The sequence below is a fragment of the Danio rerio genome, chromosome 23 (assembly GCF_052040795.2).
Source record: "Danio rerio strain M-AB ecotype USA chromosome 23, GRCz13ab, whole genome shotgun sequence".
Lineage (NCBI taxonomy): Eukaryota > Metazoa > Chordata > Actinopteri > Cypriniformes > Danionidae > Danio > Danio rerio.
The window spans coordinates 28,914,477-28,935,649 of NC_141043.1; the positions used below are offsets into that span (position 1 = coordinate 28,914,477).

Consider the following 21,173-nt stretch of genomic DNA (forward strand, 5'->3'; position numbering starts at 1 on the left):
TCCCACTCCTCAAGGTCCTGGCCGAAAATGAGGTTGGATGTATCGGGTAACTGACATGCTGGTACTGGCAGACAATGTGTGTAGTGACTCAGCCTGATAAAACACACATTGGCCAGTGTTGAATGTGGCCAGGTTGTGATATGATAGCAAACAGTTGAGGGAAAACACTGCAGATCCTCTTCAGTATGATCAATTATTTATGCCAGAGCCATTAAGAGGTTCCTTTAGTTCCTTACCCTGTAAAATAAAATCCTTTAATTAACATTTCACATTTATTTAGAATTTCAGATTGCATTATGGTATATTGCTCTCTTCTCCAACCATTTTTGATGTTATAAAAAAAAGTTGACAAAGACTTGTACTGAAATGTTTATATTGAATGATTTCAATCGAAAAGTGGTGTGAAAGGTAGCTAGTACTTTTTTCAGTTTTATTTCTTATACAATGTTTTGTTTAAGCTAGTAAAAATGTCAATAAAAGTCACTTTTAAACTTTAAGAGCAAAATTATTCCGAGCAGAAATCAAGAGATCATAATGCTAAAAAGAAGAGAAGATGAATGAATCACTATGATAAACTGTTAATGGATTGATAAGGTTTACGATACAGTGTGCAGTACTGTAGTTGATAATTTTTATTTTTTTTTTAGAATACACCATCAGAAAAAGCACAACAGCTGGGTTGACTATTATTCCCCGTCGGGTCTGTCATAAAATTATGATTAAAAATGTTTTTTAAAGGTTATACAATTGCACATCCATGTATTAACAGTGGAGTCTGTGGTTAAAAAAAATTAAATGTATGCTTTTCTTAAAGCCATTAGACGACTTTATTTCAGCTATATTTTAAAATCATGTTTACTGTGAAATTTGTGGTTAAAAACTAGGGTGGGCCATTTTATATGGATACACCTTAATAAAATGGGATTGGTGGGTGATATTACCATCCTGTTTGTGGCACATTAGTAAATGTGAGGGCAAACTTTTCAAGATGGGTGGTGACCATGATGGCCATTTTGATGTCGGCTATCTTGGATTCCAATTTTTGTTTTTTTTTCAGTAGGAAGAGGGTCATTTCATTTGACACATCAAACGGGTATTTCTTAAGAAAATCAGGAATTTTTTAAGAAACATTGGTTTTAACATAACTTTATTCTTTAATGAGTTATTTACAAGTTTCTGACCATGCACTTATAAAATGTGTTCAATGTGTTGCCCATAGTGTTAAATTGTCAATGCAACCCTCTTCTCCCACTTTTCACACACCGATAGCAACAATGCAGGAGAAATGCCAGAACAGGGTTCCAGTAGCCTTAGTTTCAGGTGCTGCACATCTTGTATCTTCACACCATAGACAACAAAAAGATAGATTTTTTTTCATCAATGGAAGCCTCTAGGCCGCTGGATATTTGAAATTGCTACATGATGATGTGTTTCTCTGTATGCACTGAAGCTGGCATGTTCCCTGAGTTTTTCCACCCATAATGTGCACCACTAGGTCTGAGCATTCCTACATGAACAGTTTCCTGAAAAGTGGATTGGTCGTCTTGGGCCAGTTGAATGGCCCTCAAGGTCTCCCGATCTAACCCCCTTAGACTTTTATCTTTGGGGTCATCTGAAGGCAGTTGTCTATGGTGTGAAGATACAAGATGTGCAGCACCTGAAACTACGGCCACTGGAAGCCTGTGCTGACATTTCTCCTGCGGTGTTGCTATCAGTGTGTGAAGAGTGGGAGATGAGGGTTGCATTGACAATCCACAATGGGCAGCACATTGAACACATTTTATAAATCAGGGGTCTCAAACTCAATTTACCTGGGGGCCGCAGGAGGCAAAGTCCGGGTGAGGCTGGGCCGCATAAGGGATTTCACAAAAAAAAGTCCTCAAATGCCATTATTAACAGTTTTAATTATTTCTTCTGAACATGAAGTGTCCTGAACATTAATAGAACATTGAGTGAAGATTATGAACAGTTCTTCTGAACATTTGCCTACTTCTTGCTGCCAGAGACTTGACAGCGCTTCTTCTCACAAATCTGAACCACATTTGGCTTTAGAGCGGAAGCAGTTGAGACCCTCAGTATGGCTTGAAGATGATCATCATTAAGTCTAGACCTGTACTTTGACTTATTGAAGTTCAAAAGGTGGAGAATAACTTCTCACACAAATTTGTGCTCCCAAAAAGGCCTAGTCCTAGGGAAAAAAGTCGGGGAACTCACTCAAAACTTCCATTCCCTCACCTAAAAAAAAGGCGTATATATGTATAAATAAAACACCCCCACCCCACTCCAGTCACATCAGTCTGTACCAGTCTGTATCTACCTATAATATATAAGATGCAGGATGTAGCTGAGTGGCAGGCAGGGGCGGGAACAGCTTACCTTGGTTCTTCCCCCCCGTCATAGCGTCTAACAAAGGGGCGGGGTGCGTGGTGACGTCACCGGCATCCCCGCTCCTTTGTTTACACGGCGGGCGGGGAATGCCAGTGACCGCTGTGTACGGATAGAATCAGCGGAGCTGGAAGCGCTCTCTCTCCCCGCTCCGCTGATTCTGTCAGTGTACAGCGGTCGGCGCGGGCCACAAAATATTGCACTGAGGGCCGCGAGTTTGAGACCCCTGTTATAAGTGGTCAGAAACATGTAAATAACTCATGAAAGAATAAAGTTACGTTAAAACCAAGCACGCCATTGTTTTTCTTGTAAAATTCCCAATTAATGTGTCAATGACCCTCTTTCTATTGAAAAATCAAAAGTTGGATCCAGATAGCCGACTTCAAAATGGCCACCATGGTGACCACCCATCTTGAAAAGTTTGCCCCCTCACATATACTAATGTGCCACAAACAGGATGTTAATATCACCAACCATTCCCATTTTATTACAGTGTATCCATATAAATAGCCCACCCTGTATATTAATCGTGATGCTGTACAGATATTCCTACCAGTCAGAGAATTGCAGCAAGAAAATTGTATTAAAAGGCTCTTCAGCTCTGCCTATTCCAATAAATGACACAGAAGCTACACAGTTAATCCAAGGGGATTTTAATTTGCATTTTGTCATTAAAGTAAGCTCTGTAATCAGCTGTACATCTCCAGGAGCAGGTTTATGGAGCAGTGTTTACAACACCAAGATATTTTAGTGAAAAAAAAACTACATAAAAATCGACACAATTCTGAACTTGAAGCTAATCATTCTGCGATCTGACACCGAGTCAGTGAAGTGATCGCTCTGTTGCTGCTACATCTTAAAGCACGATAAAAGCACATTTAATTACCTTGTTTTTAGTCCAAACTCATTTCATAAGTTCAGTTTAATGTTCATTCTGTACTTGTGTCTTGATTAGTCATGTTATATCAAGAAAAGCCAACCTGATTTCATCAAGTAGGACATGTTCCTGGATTAACATCTATGTTGATACTGGAACAACATTCCAATCAGCCAATCAGAATTAAGGGATACGTATACCATTTGTTAAGTTTAGGCGTACAGTCAGGTTTATGCACTTTTACATGATTGTTACCTAACTATTATTTCTCTCTAATTTTGGGAATAACTTACAGATATGGTTGGGTTTAGGGGTAGGGGAACAAAAATAATGTTCCAGGATCAACATTGATGTTAATCCAGGATCGCATCATACTTCAACAAGTCATCATGATTTAGCAAAATTCAGTGCAAGACAGACATAGAGTGTATAAATGGCAACATCAAAGATGCCCAAATGTGAACTCATTCCCATTTTACACAAGGTTTACCTTAAGAGTCAGCTGATACTCAACTTTGAACCCTTATGAAAATAAGTTTTAAATAATAAATGTTTGTACACTTGTATCTATAGGCACTAAAGCACTAGAGAGGCTTTATGAAAACAGATACATCATCTACTGGCATGAGCTGACTGAACCAGCCCAACTTTGATTCCAGCAAATCTTCTGGACCCATCGAGCCTCTTCTGTTCTTTGAGATTGCTTGCATAAACCTCTCTGCTCAGCTCTCCACATTTTGGGAGATAATCATTGCTTTTCAAGTCAGCCGTCCTTCCCACTTTTGCAATTCTTCCTACTCCCCTGATTTGCTCAGCACTGCTGGAGCGTTTGAAAATAACAGAAAGGAAGAGAGAACTATAAAAAGAACGAGAAAAGGGGGAGGGTTAAAAGATGAAAAGAGAAACTCGGGGATGGAGAGAAAGGAGGGATGAGCAGTGACGACCAGCACTATGATTTATACCCTGTAATTTTCTCCCTCACTGCCTCCCCCTCTGTTTCCAAGCCTGAGCGTTGCATTTATTTGTGTTTGCCGTCTTTCCCTCGCCCTCGCGCATTCCTCTGGAATATCCCTTCTTCTTTTGTCTCGTCTCTTCAGTTAGATCAGCTTCTGAATGGCATTTAGGAGTAACACTTTGCAAAAAGTAAACAATATTCCTAGCAGCCCAATGTGACGTGAAAGAGGATATGAGATGAGATAAAAAAATAAAGGATGAATGAAGGAACTTGATTTTATACACCATGAACTGATTGGATTGTAAAAAGGGATCTCTGTATGGCAGGTGGTTGGTGATGTCAACCTGATGCTTTCAAGTGATACAATGAACTGATACATTTCATTTTTAATATATTTTTTAATAGTATGTATTGAAGAGCAAAACTAACTGAGTGTTACAACTATAACGAACTGTATACTGTTGTTTTGTTGGTAGGCTATTAAAGGCATAGTTTACCCATTAAGGAAACCTCTGTCACTTGTTCCAAATTTTTTTGAGCGTCATTCTTCTGTTTAACACAAAGGAAGCTATAGTCAAGCAGCCATGGACTTCCATACGCTGTTAAAAACTCCTGTAGAATCTAAAGTAATATACTGGCAGTAGTTTGCCAGTAACTTACTGTAGGTCAATTACAGCAAACATACTGTATTTTCATTTACAGAACCATTTATCTTGCTGTATTTATTTTTTTATCTACAGAATTGTGTGTGTGTGTGTGTGTGTGTGTGTGTGTGTGTGTGTGTGTGTGTGTGTGTGTGTGTGTGTGTGTGTGTGTGTGTGTGTGTGTGTGTGTGTGTGTGTGTGTGTGTGTGTGTGTGTGTGTGTGTGTGTGTGTACGTCTTTTTTGTAATATACACGCATAACTATATACTGCATAACTGTCCTACAGTAAAATAGTTAATATTACAGTAAAGTACTGTGTAATTTCCAAAATTGTTAAAAGTCGAGTAGTTCTGTTTTTATTTGTTCTACTACAGGTGATTCTAAAATATTTTGTTTTGTTTTTAATAAAAGAAATTCATAAACATTTAGAACCAATTGCGAAATGTTCATTCTTGGGTGAACAATCTCTAATGTCTGCATGAATTGACAATGTTAATTTTGATACCACACACTGACTACATTTACATGGACATCAGTAATTGTATTATTTGCCTTAATCTGAATAAGACAATAATATGATTAAGGTGTTTACATGAGTGCGTTTTGAATGTTCCTTTTATGATCCCATTGTACATGTTTTAGCACATAATTTGATTAACGTCATTGTGTTACCATGGTATACACATTTTCTCCAGAGTTTCAAGTAATTTCGAGTGTTTCATTTTTAATTTGTCAACTTTAAGTGCAGTTTGGCACTTTTCATTTAGGAACATTTCATGCATGCACCTGTGACAAACGGGATATTGGATGCGAGTATGAACTGCTGAAAGAGTGTTGTTTTAATGGAGTTTGATACCCACTAAATGGTGTCTGTGGTCCTTCACTGAATCAGTAGGTGCAGAGAATAGTGTCAAACAGCCGCAAGTGTATGGAATATCATGTTACAAAATGCTATGACGGTAGTAGTTTGATTGCCATGTTTACATGTCTGTACTGCACTTCAATAATGAGACTAAAATCGGCATACTCTACATGTTTTAGTCTGATTTCTGTGTTGTTCGATTATAACCTTAATCGGATTAATCAAAAATAGCTGTTTACATGGTAGACTCTTAATCGTATTAAAATCTGATTATTGGTGTCCATGTAAACATACTCAACTTGACAGCTTGCAATATGCTACAATAAACCGCTGCCTTCAAACCATTAGTTTGCTGCAAGTAAAAGATAAGAGGAGGAGCTTAAATTCAAAGCCACACCCCATACTCAATATTCTGTTTCACTTAGTAATAACTTAAAGTCTGCTTAAACCAGAAGATTCTGCAGACTTTTAAGTAAATAAAATTAATAATTGTAGTCATTTGAAAATATGATATAATGCTGTTAATTAAGGAGTAACATGAGCATAGTTTTGAGACATTATCTGCATCATTGGTTCAAGTAAATGGACTACACTTATTTATTTATTTCATGTCGGCCTAGGGGACATTTAGTGAATGAGTAGCTAATGTGTTTTGGATACGTTCTCTGGGAGGATTCCTCTCTCAGCATAATGCCCACCCATGACTCTTCCTGAAAGCAGTTTCATGAGTTCCAAAAAGTGTCTAATCGATCGCTTTAGGTTTTATTTCTCATTTGCGTGCCAATAAGGCTCCATTTGCAAGCTTGCATTGCTACTCCTGAGAAACCCTGAGAGTAAACAAGCATGCAAAGAATGACGAATGCACCCAGGGATGGATGAATGCGCTTGGCTCTCTTATATAATTAGGCCATGAAATGAGTTCAGCGGCTGAATCTATTAACTTTAGCGTTGAAATAGAGCCCCTGAAGTAATAATTACTCCAATTCATCAGACAGCGTGTTCTGTCATGGGCATTACTGAACTGAGACGTTCGCAGGTTTTCTCAGCGTTAGGATTTTCCTTATCACAGCTCATTACGTGGAGTTGCTCAAAAAAGATTTTTGTCAAAAGTAGCCATGTTTCTATCTATGTGCGTTTTGGAATATCACATAAAAATGCTTAATAGAAACATAATAATGCACATAAATTTTGCAAATGTGCATAAAAAAACTTGTGCGCACAACTGAGTAGGACAAAGTTTTTAACCAATAAGGAAACATGTGCATAATGGAAACACATCTACAGAATAAATTCCGGCCTGTGCATCATAAAATGAATGTGATTTTTGTTTTGACAGATCAAGGGATAACAAAAATGGGTGATATGGGACGTCATTAAAGGACAAACCAGCAAACTGACCACAATGAAAACATCGGAAATGGTGTTTCAGTCATTTTAAAATGCCTTGGCCAAATCCCGTCATCAAAGTGGTTCATATTATTACCTGCTAAAAGTGTCGTGAGCAGTTAAAGTGCGTTCTCGAGCCTCCAAAGCCCACCACATGTCCATTGTGTTTCGTCTTTATTTCTTGAAATTCAAGTAATTTAATATACAAGAAAAAAGGCCAACAGTGGCTTATCCTTCTGTACCAATGTACACTTTTCTTTTTGATACATGGTGCTACAGTAGTTTATCAGAAAGTGATGATTTTGTTGTCTTTGACTCATTGGATGGAAACGATGCTTTGTTTGCATATGTTGGTAACACTTTTTATTTTACAACTTGCAAAGTACCACACAAGTACAGTGAAATAACAGTGTACTTTTCTGTAAGTATAGTATATGTATAATGTATGTGTAGGTATAAGGTAACAAATCAATATTTGGGTAATAAGGGGGTAACAACAAGATATTGAACGCACAAAGAACCAAGTATATTGAATTCACGGTGTATTTTTATGAATTGCATACATATAAGAATTGTGCATCGGGGTCACAACCTTATGCAACCTGCAAACACCTGTGTAAGTACATTAGTACCCATTTTCATAGCTTAGGTTTTATAATAAGGGGTGTTTGGGGTAAAAAAAGATTTACAATGTGTGAAATTATAATGCCTTATTGTATACAGTACTTATTTTCAAATCTGCAATTCAATATAACAAGGGTTATTATAGTTTATTTAGTTAAAGTAAATGCAGCAATTGTTCCCTCCTTGTTTCCTGTAGTCACAGATTAACTCTTGAAGGTAGTGAAATAAATATACAAACACACAATATATTCTTTACTTTGCAACCTTTATTTTACTAAATAGAAATTTCAAAACTCTTCATCTTACTCAAGCATTGTCTCGTCTCTATACTTAAAACAACAAAATAAATTCGATGTACTTATTTGTGTGTTGCATATGTGGCTTGTTTACCCCACAATTACCCAAACATTACGATTTGTTTCTTTGCATTTTATAGAAAAGGAAGATGTAAATTTTATGTACTTATGTGGTACTTTGTGTGTTGTATATCTTCTTGTTACCCCCTTATTTCCTAAACATTACAGTTTGTTCCCTTATACCTACACATACTTTCTTTATACTTGTACTATGCTTACAGTCACTGTATTATTTCACTGTACTGTGCGGGTTGCAAGTTAAAGTGTTACCCATATGCTTTCTGCAATATTCCAGTCTAATCCACATCTTTGGATAGAAGCATAGCTTGTGTTGCTTGCGTTCTGTCTTTTTTTACAGACAACGATTGTTCTGACTTTTTGTCTGTCATCTTTTTTTTTTTCAGGTGTAATGAGAGGGCCCTTTGTGAGTAGATGATGGACGTTGAGGCGTCATATTCAGAGTTCATAAACTGTGATCGTACAGGTCGCAGGAACGCTGTGCCGGACATTAAAGGAGAAGGAGGAGAGGGGGGGACCAGTGAACTTACCAAAGACATGGCTCAGATGGACTTGAAAGCTACAGGTACCTCAGCTGCACACTGAGCTTCAGATTTTTGTATTGACATTTCTTTAGCATTCTCTTCCACTCTTTTTTATTCCTTTCTTTTCCTCCAACTTTTCTTTATTCTTTTCCTAATCATCCTCTTCCTTATTGTTCCTCTTATCTTCTTTGTTATTCTCCTTCTTATCCTTTTCCTTCTTTTCCCTTCTCTTTCTTGCTCTTTTCCTCCTCCTCCCCCTTTTCACATCCATTTTCTCATTATTTTCCTTATCCTCTTTTTTTCTCTCTCATTCCTCTTCTCCTAGTTCTCCTTCTGATCTTCATTCTTTTCTCCTCATCCTCATCCTTCTAATCTCCCTTCATCTCATCTTTTCTTTTTTCATATTTTTTCTTCTTGATCTTAGTTATGTTCTCCTTCTTTAGTCTTCTCCTTCTTTTTCTTTTGCTCTTTCTCTTCAGTCTTCAATGTTTCCTTTCTCTCATTCTCCTCATATTCCTTTGTAAACCTCTGTTCCACCTTCTTATTCTTCTATTTTTCTTTCACCTTTTACTGCTCGTCTTCCTCTTTATTTTTATCCTCATCCTCTTCTCGATTCTTCCACTCCACTTCACTCCTTTATTATTGCGCCTACTTATCTCTTTCCTCAATCCTTATTTTCTTCTCTTCCTCCTCCTCTTCATTCGTCTTCCATCTTTTTTATTTCATAAAATTACAATAATAAGTAACAAATACAAATTAGATGCCTTCTGATCAAGTTGTTAGAGTAGTTGAATGTAGTATTGGTAACCTAGTAACCAACAGTAAACAAGGCAAACATAATGGAGGCAAGCTGATTAGACGTGTTAATTTGGTAAATGCATTTCCATCGCTTTTTCACATCAACCCTTTTTCACCAAAACCACCTTAAGTGAGCGTAATTTTTTTTATTCGAATTAAGGGAAATTTGCCATTTCGAAATTTGCCATTTCCATTACTCATTTCTTATACGATATTTCAAAATGAACATTAACACTGGGTGATGAGACCCAGATAGATTGTCTACATCTCTATCCTTCTCCTCCACTTCCTCAGTTACTTGTATTGATCCTTCCTTCTTCCTTTTCTTTTCCACCTCAATTTACCATTCAAAGTTTGGTAACCTATCAATTTGTGTTTTTATGCTAACTTTATGCTTAGATTTTTTTAATCAAACTTTACACTTTTAAAATATAAATGGTAAACAATGTAACAAATTCGTAATAGGGTATGTGCCAAGCTAGTGTTGTTGCCATACTGATAAACTTCTGGTGACTTGTTATTGTAAATTGTTTTCCATTTTACACGGTTCCTTTTACAGCATCGATATTGCAATATAACTAAAATACATTCAGTTAAATAGACTTCGGCATTCATTTAGTTGTTCAAGCGTAAAACGAGACAAAAGGCTGTTTACTCGCACCGCCCGTCAGAATCGGCAGGCTAGCGCAGAAGCTCTATTGAATATACTGGGGTAAAATAAATGCTTGTATTATAAAGACATGACGGGGAAAATGTATTTTAATGAAGTGCTTCTTGTTCAAACTGAGACCCACTTTATATCGGATATCACTCAGCCAGTGGAGATTGCTGATTTTTAAAGAAAACATCCTAAACACGCCAATTTTTGCATTGGCATACAGTTCAACGGAAGCGCTTAACCCAGGTTACTGGCAAGCTAAAAGTCCTATTAGCGCACTTCGGCATATACCCTATGGGTATTCTAATAATTATGATAGACTATGATGCTATAAAAGGATAACCTTGCCTGATTTTTAACACTACTACAGTATTTCTTTCAGAACTTATTTAGCTTTTTCACTGGCAGTAATTCACATTAGTAATTCTGCACAACTAGTGCTGCTCGTGATAACAGAGCTCATAATGTCTCTTGACTGCCAGTGGTCTGTCAGGTCATATTTATTATGCAACGCTGCATTAGTTTTCCCCCTTTAATCACTTGCTTTGTGAATGCAATAAGACTGCAATACATCAACAGATTACAAGCATCTTTCAAAAAAAAAAAAAAGAGGATGTGAACCAAAGACTTCTTTCAAAATCGCCGTCGCTTTATCCAGGACACGACACTATAAGGTCAAAGTATCTAGATTTAACTCAAATAGGTTTGGTGAGATTGAATAGAGACTGTCAATGCTGACAAAGATTTATTATCAGTCCTCTCAACAATAACCGCTTCCTTGACCGTTTCCTATTTGTATGGGAACTTTTCAACTCTTTCCTTTCGAAATAAAGAGTCGCATCTGTCTTTATTTGACCCAGTTTCCTTAGTTCACTTTCTTGGCACCATTTTTATCTTTGAAATAACCTGAGACTTTCCCATGACCACAAGGTCTCTTTGACAAGAGCGGGAAGCTGGAGAATTTGCACATGGATTGTTGACATGACATTGCATTTTCACTGTAACATTTGATTAAATATAATTAGCACTGTCATCATTTAAAATGCAGCAAATTATTAAACATTTCTTTGTCTTCCATGGAAGACAACTTCCTCCAGTTAATGAGCCCCTATTATGCATTATAAAAGGGCATAATTTGGTTTTGGGGGGGTCTTCAACAAAAGGCTAATATGCATGCAAGGTCAAAAAAACACTTTGATTTTCTTATATGCATTTATTTTTGTATAATTATCCCAACGACTCCTATATTATTTGTTCAGGGACTCATTTGTTCCCAAACCCCTCCTTTGCGAGGTTAATCTGCGCTGATTAGTCCGATGTCTGTTGTGACTGGTCGACTGCATTCAGCACGAGACAGAGAGAAATGCCCAGCACTGTTATAAAGTACTTAGAGCACAGAGTATATGTGTGAGGCCAATGGAGGAATGCATTAACGCAATGCAGTCAAACACCAGCATATTCCCCTATTCTTGACCATAACCCAAGTAATAACAACGACCCATATTTCATAGAAATCCATACAGTGACAAAAGTTGAACTATTTTGAAAATTGACTGTGAGAGGACAGCTGATGGTGACAGGAGATTTTGAGCACAAAATGCATTTAAATCGGTAAAGGAAGAAGTATGTGGGGCGTTTTTAACATGGTTTTGAATGCAATATGTGAACAGCCCCATAAAGATTTAACCTGAGAGATACATTACAAGCACTGATCTATAACATATACGTGATTACAAGCCGCACAGAGCAAAGTTACAACACATACATTTTGCAAACTACAGAAAACAAGGCAACCATTTTAATCACACTTTATATTGTGTAGGTAGGAGAAAACACTTACAGGATCTGGAAGAAGAAGTAACTATTAGTCAGTATTACTGTTACTGTAGTTAGTTTGTATGGACCAAAGTCCCATAGATAAGTATTCTTTGCTGAGCCTTCCTTTGATGACGAATGGCTGGCGAATCCCGCGCTGCAGTGTATATTATTGTATCAATCATCAGAAAAATGAAACAAACACAGCACATGGTTGGATATATTGTGGTATTGTTGTGAAAATTAACTTAACCCTTTATTCCCCACAGCGCATGTCTGGCCATCTTTTGTAATAGTAATCTTCATGTCATGGTCAATCCCATGATCACTCACACTTCGCTAGCGTCTGATAGGAAAGACGCGTTCACGTTTTACCAGATCCGGCACTTCATATTTGGAGATGTCATGTATCGACGGTAATGGTGCAGGCAAAAGGTCTTTCATTCATTTGAGTCGGAGTCGACTAAATTGAATCAATAGTATTAAACAAGGTGCTCTTCCAGATTTAAACCTCAGCTGGATGTTTTCGTTCACTTAGAGCTGTTACACACTGCATGGATGGTCATTTTCAAAAAGCCATTATTGAGGCTTTTTAAATCAAAAACTCAAAAACTTTAAATCAAAAACCTTTTAATCTCAAAACTCAAAATCATTAATAAATGTTTCAGGCCTAGTTTTACAAGTGACTATTTTGGTAAATGGCAATCTTTTTTTTTCATACATATATTTCTAAAAACATAAAAGCTGCCTTTTAAAACATAAAAATATATTTTGTCACTGAAAACCATGTCCTCTGGTGTGAATCTATATGTTAATTTTAAATTGACAATGCCATAGAAAACTTTAATTATTTAAAGCACAGCATTCAAGATCATGTGACTATTATTACACATAGTTAATTATTATAGTATTATATAGTATTATTATACATATAATTATACATAGTTAACGTTTTTGGAGCCACTATAAAATAAAAAGGTTCATAAGTTCCGGGTCAAAAAAGCACAAGCAAAATGAAATAAGTCAAGTCGAATAGCACTATATTAAGATAAGTGTCCAACAATGAATATTTGTATATTAAGAGGAGGTTTCCTTCATTTTTGCTGTCACACCATTTGACATTTTTACGGTACAGTTCAATAAAACGTAAAAAAAAAACAGTTAAAGAATGAATAAAGTTAGTGACCCTTTCCATTTTCTCAAAGATCAGACTTCAAGCTACTTTAATCTAAAATATTTTCCTTCAAAAATAGTGTGGTATGTAAAAAAATAAAAGAAAAATAAAAAAACATTTTTACTGCCTGATTGTCAGCAGGGATGGGCAGTATTTATGATGCATGTATTTTTAATACATATTTTAAATACAAAATACTATTTTGTAATTTGTATTTGATGTGGTTAATGGAAATGGGTTAATATTTTGTATCAAAATACTTCAGTGTCTCGTATTTCTGTGTTTTTAAAATACTGAAATTCTTTGTTAGAAGTCTACATGGTGACGTCATATAGATGCATATACAGTAGGTTACACAGCAGAAGCAGGATAAAGTATATGAAGAGTTCATTTGCAAAAATAGATAAATCATGCTTTTACATTGAGTATCGAAGAGTCAGTTTAACGGTAAAAGGACTGATGTCATGCTCACTTTCAAAAGTATTTTGTAGTATTTTTAAAATACAAAAATACATTTTATTTATTTATATATATATATATATATATATATATATATATATATATATATATATATATACACGTTTTGTGACTGTTGTATTTTGTAGTTTATTTCAAGACACTTAATCTTATTTGGCATTTTAATATATCTAGACTTTGCCCAACCCTGTTTGTCTACCCTTGTATATTGTCATGGCTGTAAGGTTTATCACATGTGTGTCTTGTAGAGGGAGATGCTTCTGGATCTCCAGCCCCAGAGGCAGAAGCATCTGGGAGCCAGGACAAACAGGGGACAGAGGGACCGTCATAAAAAAACAAATCAAGAATGACCCAGAGGAGAGAGGAAAGCTGGGGACTTCTCTTCTTTTTCTCATTGAAATTCTCCTCATCTTTGCTCATGGGGCAGCAATGAAGAGCTCCTCTCATAGACTGCCATTAAGGTGGACGTCCACCCATTGCATGCTGTTGAGTGCCTAAGAGACAGATGGAGAAGAAGACACTGCCTTCGCAAACACCACTAAATAGGACGAATCTGTCTAGGACTGTATTCATTCACAGCGCTGAGTGAGGGAAGATTGTTTTTTTTCTAACAGAAGTCCAACAGAAGCACAGGCGTTTTTGATATTTTTCCATCCTAAACGTAAAATAAACAGTCCAATCTTGAGTTACTGTTAAAGAAACACTCAGAGCTACTGTATACTATAAAGTACCAAATATAGCCTTTTTGTTACAGCCTATGACATGGAATTATTATTATTATTATTTTTTAAAACAATGACCACTACAGTTAAAGGAGGTCTGGTTGTAAAACAGAATTCCCAAATATTGCCTGAGGTCAGAAGAGATTTCTTTCTATACTTCATTATATACTGTAAAACAAATGTAACATAATTAACGATATTTATGTAGTATCTTGAGTTCCCGCTTTCTGCTCCTGGCACTGTTTTGTGTGTTTTTTTTTTGTCAAACAGAAACACTTGTTGAAACACATTGCATTTATATTGTGACTATAAATGTAAAGTACCTCAAAATAAACAGGAATGACATTATGTTGCTTTTAGGGTCTACATTCATTGTGCTTGAGTATACTGTAAACATTCAGTCATTGCTAATGGATGGATGCTTCACATTGAGTCCTATCACTACTTGAAACTCGACGCTGCGACATGGAATGAAAGGTATGTTTTTCACAAGTATTTTTCTTCTAGTTATTCGTGACACCTCAGATGCTGATCATGTGCTTTATTAAAGATTTAGTATGTTTGTTTGACACCCAGTGGTTGAACTAGATAATGCACTCCTGGATCAAAACAAATGCAAGCGCAGGTTGCCAGATTGAGGACCAACAGGAGTGAGTCTTGCTATCGAGCAAAAATAAGTTTTTGTCCCAACCAACACCTCAAATTGTTATATTCGAACCGGCTTCTATTTCTTGCTGCTGAACAACAGAAAACGGACTATGATCACCTCAGGTACACCTCATGTGCATTGTTCAGTGTTAAATGCTTACATTGTGAGTTTGAATGCCATTTACATGACATTTATTGCTGGAAGCAGCAGCAGAGAGTTTACCTCTGATCTTGAAAATAAAATAAACTGTTTGGTTTAGAATTTAAAAAAACCTCACATTCAACACATATCAGTGATTTAGAATATTTAATGATGTTAAAGAGATTTTTTGTGTATTAATTAGGTTGTATTCTGTGCTTCTGAATGGCTGTGTTTAAATTTCTGTCATGATGCGTCTGGTGCAAACAGCCAAACTGCGTATCACTGCAAATCTCGTCATGAAGCATGTTGTTAGGACACGGGGTTACAATGTAACCTACCCGCCTAATGTTTACATTAGTAATATTTATATTATTTGCTAATTAATATCGTCATGTGGAACTCTAAATATGCTTCTCATTTTGGAGTTTGTTACTGTCCACCGGAAGCTGCATTTCGGTCACGGGTGCATGCTTTGAGGGACTTTCTGAATGAGTAAATGAAAGATGTGCTTTTCCAACAAGGCAACCCGGGGTGCTCAGATATAATTGGCTAAAGTGGCAGTGGGCAGGTTAAAAGAACCAAAACAAAGACAGACGTTCTAGCACATAATACACATTTTCAAGGCAGAATATCTGACTTTGGCATTGTTTTTTAGATAAACAAGCATTGTTAACTTGGCATGTTTCTTAATATCTGCAAACGTACACACGGCACCTTAAAGTGTTCAATTTTACCAATAGTTGCCATACTGAAACTCCCACTATATAGTTTACTCAGCTTGGAAAAAATGTAACTTTATTAAAAGTACAAGCTGAGTGACTAATGATTGTTTGCACTGAGCCAGTTCTAACATTCCAGTTTAAATATGTTCATTAGTTAATGACGGATAATATTTATTATTAAATAGGTAATAATCCTGTCAATTTCATTGAGCATGCAGTTCACTATGCATCAAAAAGTAACACAACCTGATAAAAGTATTGTTGCCTATACAAGTTTTAGGACCAACAAATAATAACTTGACTTCTAGTTGATCGTTTGGTATCAGAAGTTTCTTATGAAAGGCAAAGGCCTCTAGATTACGCTGATTTTACCTTAATAAAACATGGTCCAGTGGAAAACTAATTAATTTTGTGACTCCCATGAGCTTGGAGTACTGCATCCATACATCTCTGCAATGACTCAAATAGCTTATAAATAAAGTCATCTGGAATGGCAAAGAAAGTGTTCTTGCAGGACTGTCAGACTTAAGAGTCTTGATTCTCAATAATGTTCATGTATGGTGACTGGGCTGGCCAATCCTGGAGCACCTTGACTTTCTTTGCTTTCAGGAACTTTGATATGGAGGCTGCAGTATGAGAAGGAGCGCTATCCTGCTGAAGACTTTGCCCTCTTCTGTGGTTTGTAATGTAATGGGCAGCACAAATGTCTTGATACCTCGGACTGTTGATGTTGCTATTCACTCTGCTGATCTCTCGCACACCCCATACTGAATGTAACCCTAAACCAGGATTTTTCCTTCACCAAACTTGACTGATTTCTGTGAGAATCTTGGGTCCATGTGGGTTCTTATTGGGTTCTTCTGCTGAATTTGTGATGATTGGGATGCAATTCAACAATGATTCATCGAAATACCTTCTGCCACTTTTCCAATTGATCAACTAGAAGTCAAGTTATTTGTTGCTCTTCCATATAGGGACTAAGCCGAAAAGAAAATGAATGAATATATTTTGCTGACTTATGTACCTACATTATCCAAAGTGTTTTAAAAAGCGTTTAAATCCAGAAAAAATAGGTTATTTTAACTAGTGACAGGGATGGAACGCGTCTTGTGTTGCCCTGATAATAACATTAATCATACTCTATTTCCAGTTTGGTTTTATATAAATCAGAAACACTAAAGATGCTTTAATATGTTGAGCGTTTTAGTAGACTGCGCATAGCAGCATTATTACAGCACATAAAATTGTATTTGGTATATAAAAACAGCGCTGCTGCTTCCCCACATTTACAACTCCTTGTTAAAACACTGAAAACATTCTTTTTTGTCATAAAAAAGACCAAGAATGACAAATATTCAGCTGGAAATTTATTTGTATTGATACACGGTTTTCTTATTTATTCTTTACAGTGACAAAGCTTTAGTCCATTCCTTCACAGAGTATGCGGTTCACATAATACAATAGAAAAGTAAAACCTGACGATTATTCTTCAAAAGGCAGCTTAATCTCTAAACCTGAGTTGTATTAATCCACTTTTGGTAAATGCCCTCTGGTGTTAGATCAAAGGAATGACACGATCTTGAGGGATTTTGCACAGCATTTCGTCATCACGCTTGGTAACATGATAACATCGTTATTAGTGATTATCATAAACTGCCATCCAAAAGTTCCTTTAATGCATATACATCAAATAAGCACCAGACACGTTCTGGTTTAATATACTGAATACACGCATTCTCACTCACCATTGTAATACAGCTTAGGTACTATTTAAAGGGATAGTTCATCCGAAAATGACAGTTGTTATCATTTACTCACACTTATTACAGTTTCACAATACACAAAAGTACATTTTTAAAATTCTGAAAACCTGTAACCATTGATTTCTATGGTATTTGTTTTTCATACCATGGCAGTTAATGGTTACAGGTTTTTAGCTTTCTTCAAACTATCTTCTCTTGTGTTCAACAAGAAAGAAACTCATGAATGAACCACTTGAGGAGATTTAAACTATGTAAGTTTTTTTGGGTGAACTATCCCCTTAATTTTATGAAATGCATCTTAGCAAGACATCGTCTTTATATTCTGATAATATACTGTGCATATAATGAGAACAGTGTAAAGTATAGTGGCTTAAACTTGAGTAAATATGCAATAAAAACAAAATACGTGATGTTCATGCTACAGAAATTGCAATACTTGTGTGTAGATATTCATAGAGATGAAAGGCAACAGCATTTGGCGGAAACCATTATGCTATAAATGTGGTTAATGAAATATGAATGACGTAACATTTTGATGAATGTCATGTTTACTTCTATAGTTTTATTTGTGTTGAGTGATGGATTTATGGCCTTTATGGGAAAGAAAATGTGTGCATGAGTTTTTCAGGTTTCAAGGAATCAGGACCCACATTCACTTGTGAAAGGGCAAATGTCCTGAAAGGCTTTGTTCGCTGCATATTTGTTGACAACAGAGCTGTTCTCAAAAGCTGGTGCTTTTCCGCATGCCGTAGGCCTCATAGAGTTGATTCAGAAGCTTCTCTTTCTCCTTTTCAGGAAGAAAGCAGGACTTAGCTGCATTTATATTCTGTGGGAACCGAAACAGACAGGAGAACTCAATTATTTTAGCCAAGACATGAGGGGCATCTTGATGGGCTTTCACACTGGTTAGTTATAGGAACTCTGATACTAGAAGTAACCTTCCACTTGGGTCATTTACTTGGTTTCATTAATTTCTGTCATATAGTTCTTATCAGGCATATATTTCTGCCTGATAGTAACTATAAAAAAGTTCCTCCATTTCAGAAGCCACTTTAAATTCTACTGTGTGTATTGTTGAATTTTGATTACCAGTCTCTTGAACTCCTCTTCAGTGAAGTCCATGTATTTCTGCACCACCTCATAGTCTGAATTCAAGGTGGAGTTGAAGATGGTTGGGTCATCTGTGTTCAAGGAGTAGTTTGCTTTATCCTTCTTGAATCTGGAACACACAATAGGGCTTTTCAAACCTTAATTAGATAACTGTGGGTGTTTTATAAACCCTGGATAAAACGTGGCCTGTGATCTTGCTGTAACATTTGTTAAATATCCAGAGCTGAGCTTCACTCCAAAGGTAAAAAGCAGTATTAAAGGGATAGTTCACCCTCCCAAAATTCAAATTTACTCTCCCTCGAATGGTTTCTAGCTTTTATGAGTTTCTTGTTTCTGTAAGAAACACAAAAGAAGATATTTTGAAGAAAGTTGAAAACTGGTAACCATTGACATTCATAGTAGAAAAAAAAACTAATACTATGAAAGTCAATGGTTACAGGTTTTCAGTGTGAAATGTTCCTTTCCACCAAATTAAACCTGGAGTTTAGAGTGACTCTACACACCAGACTTACCAAAATTGCAAGAATCTGATTACTGAACTCCTAATTGCTACTTGTTAATTGGGAATTTTCCAAGAGCTACTAATCTAAACTGTTACTACTGTCTCACCTAACCATCCCAATTTATTTCAGAGCTATGTTTATAGTGTTGATAGCATTGCCATAGAAAATCATGATTCTGTAAACATAAACAGTTTCCTGGTATCATCAATATATCACATAATGCATGGACATGATTTACAGTATGATTACATAAACATTAATGTGAGAAGCATTTTAGCTGATAGTGCAGCCTCTGTCATCTTGTCTAATCTCTGTTGGAGATGTCAGTGAGCTCAATTTTCACATAAGGGTATATATTTTTCACTATTTTCACATGTTAGACGATATTGGTAAATGTGTGGCACACAATATTGTCAGTAATTGTCAATAAAATGTAAAGAGCTATTTTACACTGACTTCATTCTATATCACTGGTGTTGGAGTTTATATCGAGACATTTTTCTTTTTTAACATCAAATTACAGAATCTAAATTACCTTGAGAATGAAAAAGTTTTGTCTCTTGAAGGTGTTTATGCCTATTTGCATTATTATCCAGTCGCATAATCAATATATAAACAGTGACGTATATGTTCATAAAAGATGATAATATCACTTATCGCAGTAATTTCTGAGACTATTGCTTAAGTTATTAGTCCCACTTTGTATTCAGTGGCCTTAGCTAATATGTACTTACTTTGAAATGAATCATTTGTTACAATGCAATTATTTTGTAAATACATATTTATACATTGTACATACTGTATGCTTGATTAATTACATGCATCTAATTACATTGTAATTAATTTCTCTAATTACATTTATTATTATGCTGTTGACCCATCACTTATGCCTCATAGCATCCCTATTACGCCATAACCCTACCAGGGTATCCGCAGAGTCTTGAAATATCTTAAATCTCAAAAGCACAATTTAGTCTTAGAAAGTCTTAAATCTACTGAAATGTTGTGTTGTAGGTCTTAAATCCTTTTTTACAGGTCTTAATTCTCATTTGTTCACGTATAGCTACTCAATCTTGCCAGCACCCATACAATCACCAACAATACATCTCAATGAATTTTTAACCTTTTATTTAAAAAGAGCATTTAATGACTTTACTTACAGTAACATTTGTTTAAAAGTTGTTCATTTATTTACTGCTGAGGATACTGACCTGACCTATATTTTTATTATTAAATTATTATTATTATTGTAGACGGAAGTAAATGACAGCTATGTTTTGTTCTATTCTTGGTAAGGGTTATAGGGTATGTAAATGGATATATTTAAAAAATTAATAGAAAATATTCAAACTAAATGTATTGTTATTGTATTACTAAATGTATTCAATTATTATTATTTTTAATAGGGCAATTAAAAATAAGGCCATTCGAAAACTCTTTAGCGTTTAGCCCTGTGTGAGTCTAAAATTTAATTTATAATGGTCTTAAAAAGGTCTTAAAGTCTTCAATTTTTTCTTTGTGAAACCTGCAGCGACCCTGATCTACCCATCTGCTAACCTCTTCCTCAATAACACCTGAAGGGTTCTGCAGTACATTATGAACACTACTGTAAGTACATTGTGTTTACATTTGAATGTACTGTACATGTAGTTAAGGCCACTTAATATAAAGAGGGACTCAATTGTATATGGTGACAGACCTACATATGTTGTCACCTTGTAATTACAATAAATCCTGAACGCCATATAGCAGGGTTTCTGCAGGCTTCACAAAGTTCAATTTAAGACCTTTTGGGACCACTGATGACATTTCAGACTTATTTAGGGCTAAATGCTGATGATTTAATTGCCCCATCAAAAAACTAATTCTAATGAGCTATGTCTGAGTCACACAGTTTTAAGATTGTGTCAAAACAAGCAGACCCTAGTTATACATACATATTTTTCAACATAACTCTTTCAAACTAAATGTATGACTGTTAAAATAAAAGTTATAAATATAGTTTTGCTC

At 35.8% G+C, this 21,173-nt stretch overlaps 2 protein-coding genes across 7 annotated transcripts in view; one reads left to right on the forward strand and one right to left on the reverse strand.

The window, feature by feature from the left end:
* pkig (protein kinase (cAMP-dependent, catalytic) inhibitor gamma) overlaps positions 1–14,623 on the forward strand; it is a 54,599-nt gene extending 39,976 nt beyond the window's left edge. For 2 of the 4 annotated variants that reach the window (NM_001166156.3, NM_001309188.1), the window contains 3 exon segments: positions 8,494–8,672; positions 13,802–13,879; positions 13,881–14,623. In NM_001166156.3, the coding sequence (NP_001159628.1) occupies positions 8,522–8,672; positions 13,802–13,879; positions 13,881–13,885 (234 nt within the window). In that variant the 5' untranslated portion in view covers positions 8,494–8,521 and the 3' untranslated portion in view covers positions 13,886–14,623. 4 annotated transcript variants of the gene reach the window in all.
* Positions 14,624–17,141: 2,518 nt separating this feature from the next.
* ada (adenosine deaminase) overlaps positions 17,142–21,173 on the reverse strand; it is a 29,839-nt gene continuing 25,807 nt past the window's right edge. Inside the window, exons 10-12 of one of the 3 annotated variants that reach the window (XR_015522771.1) lie at positions 18,640–18,769; positions 17,799–18,376; positions 17,142–17,657 (exon numbers count right to left, since the gene is read on the reverse strand). Coding sequence is in view for 1 of the 3 variants with exons in the window: in NM_001002646.1 (NP_001002646.1) it covers positions 18,272–18,376; positions 18,640–18,769 (235 nt within the window). In the remaining 2 variants the exon portion in view is untranslated. Of the gene's footprint in view, positions 18,377–18,639; positions 18,770–21,173 lie in introns of all 3 variants that reach the window. The other 2 variants (XR_015522770.1, NM_001002646.1) reach the window with 2 other exon arrangements.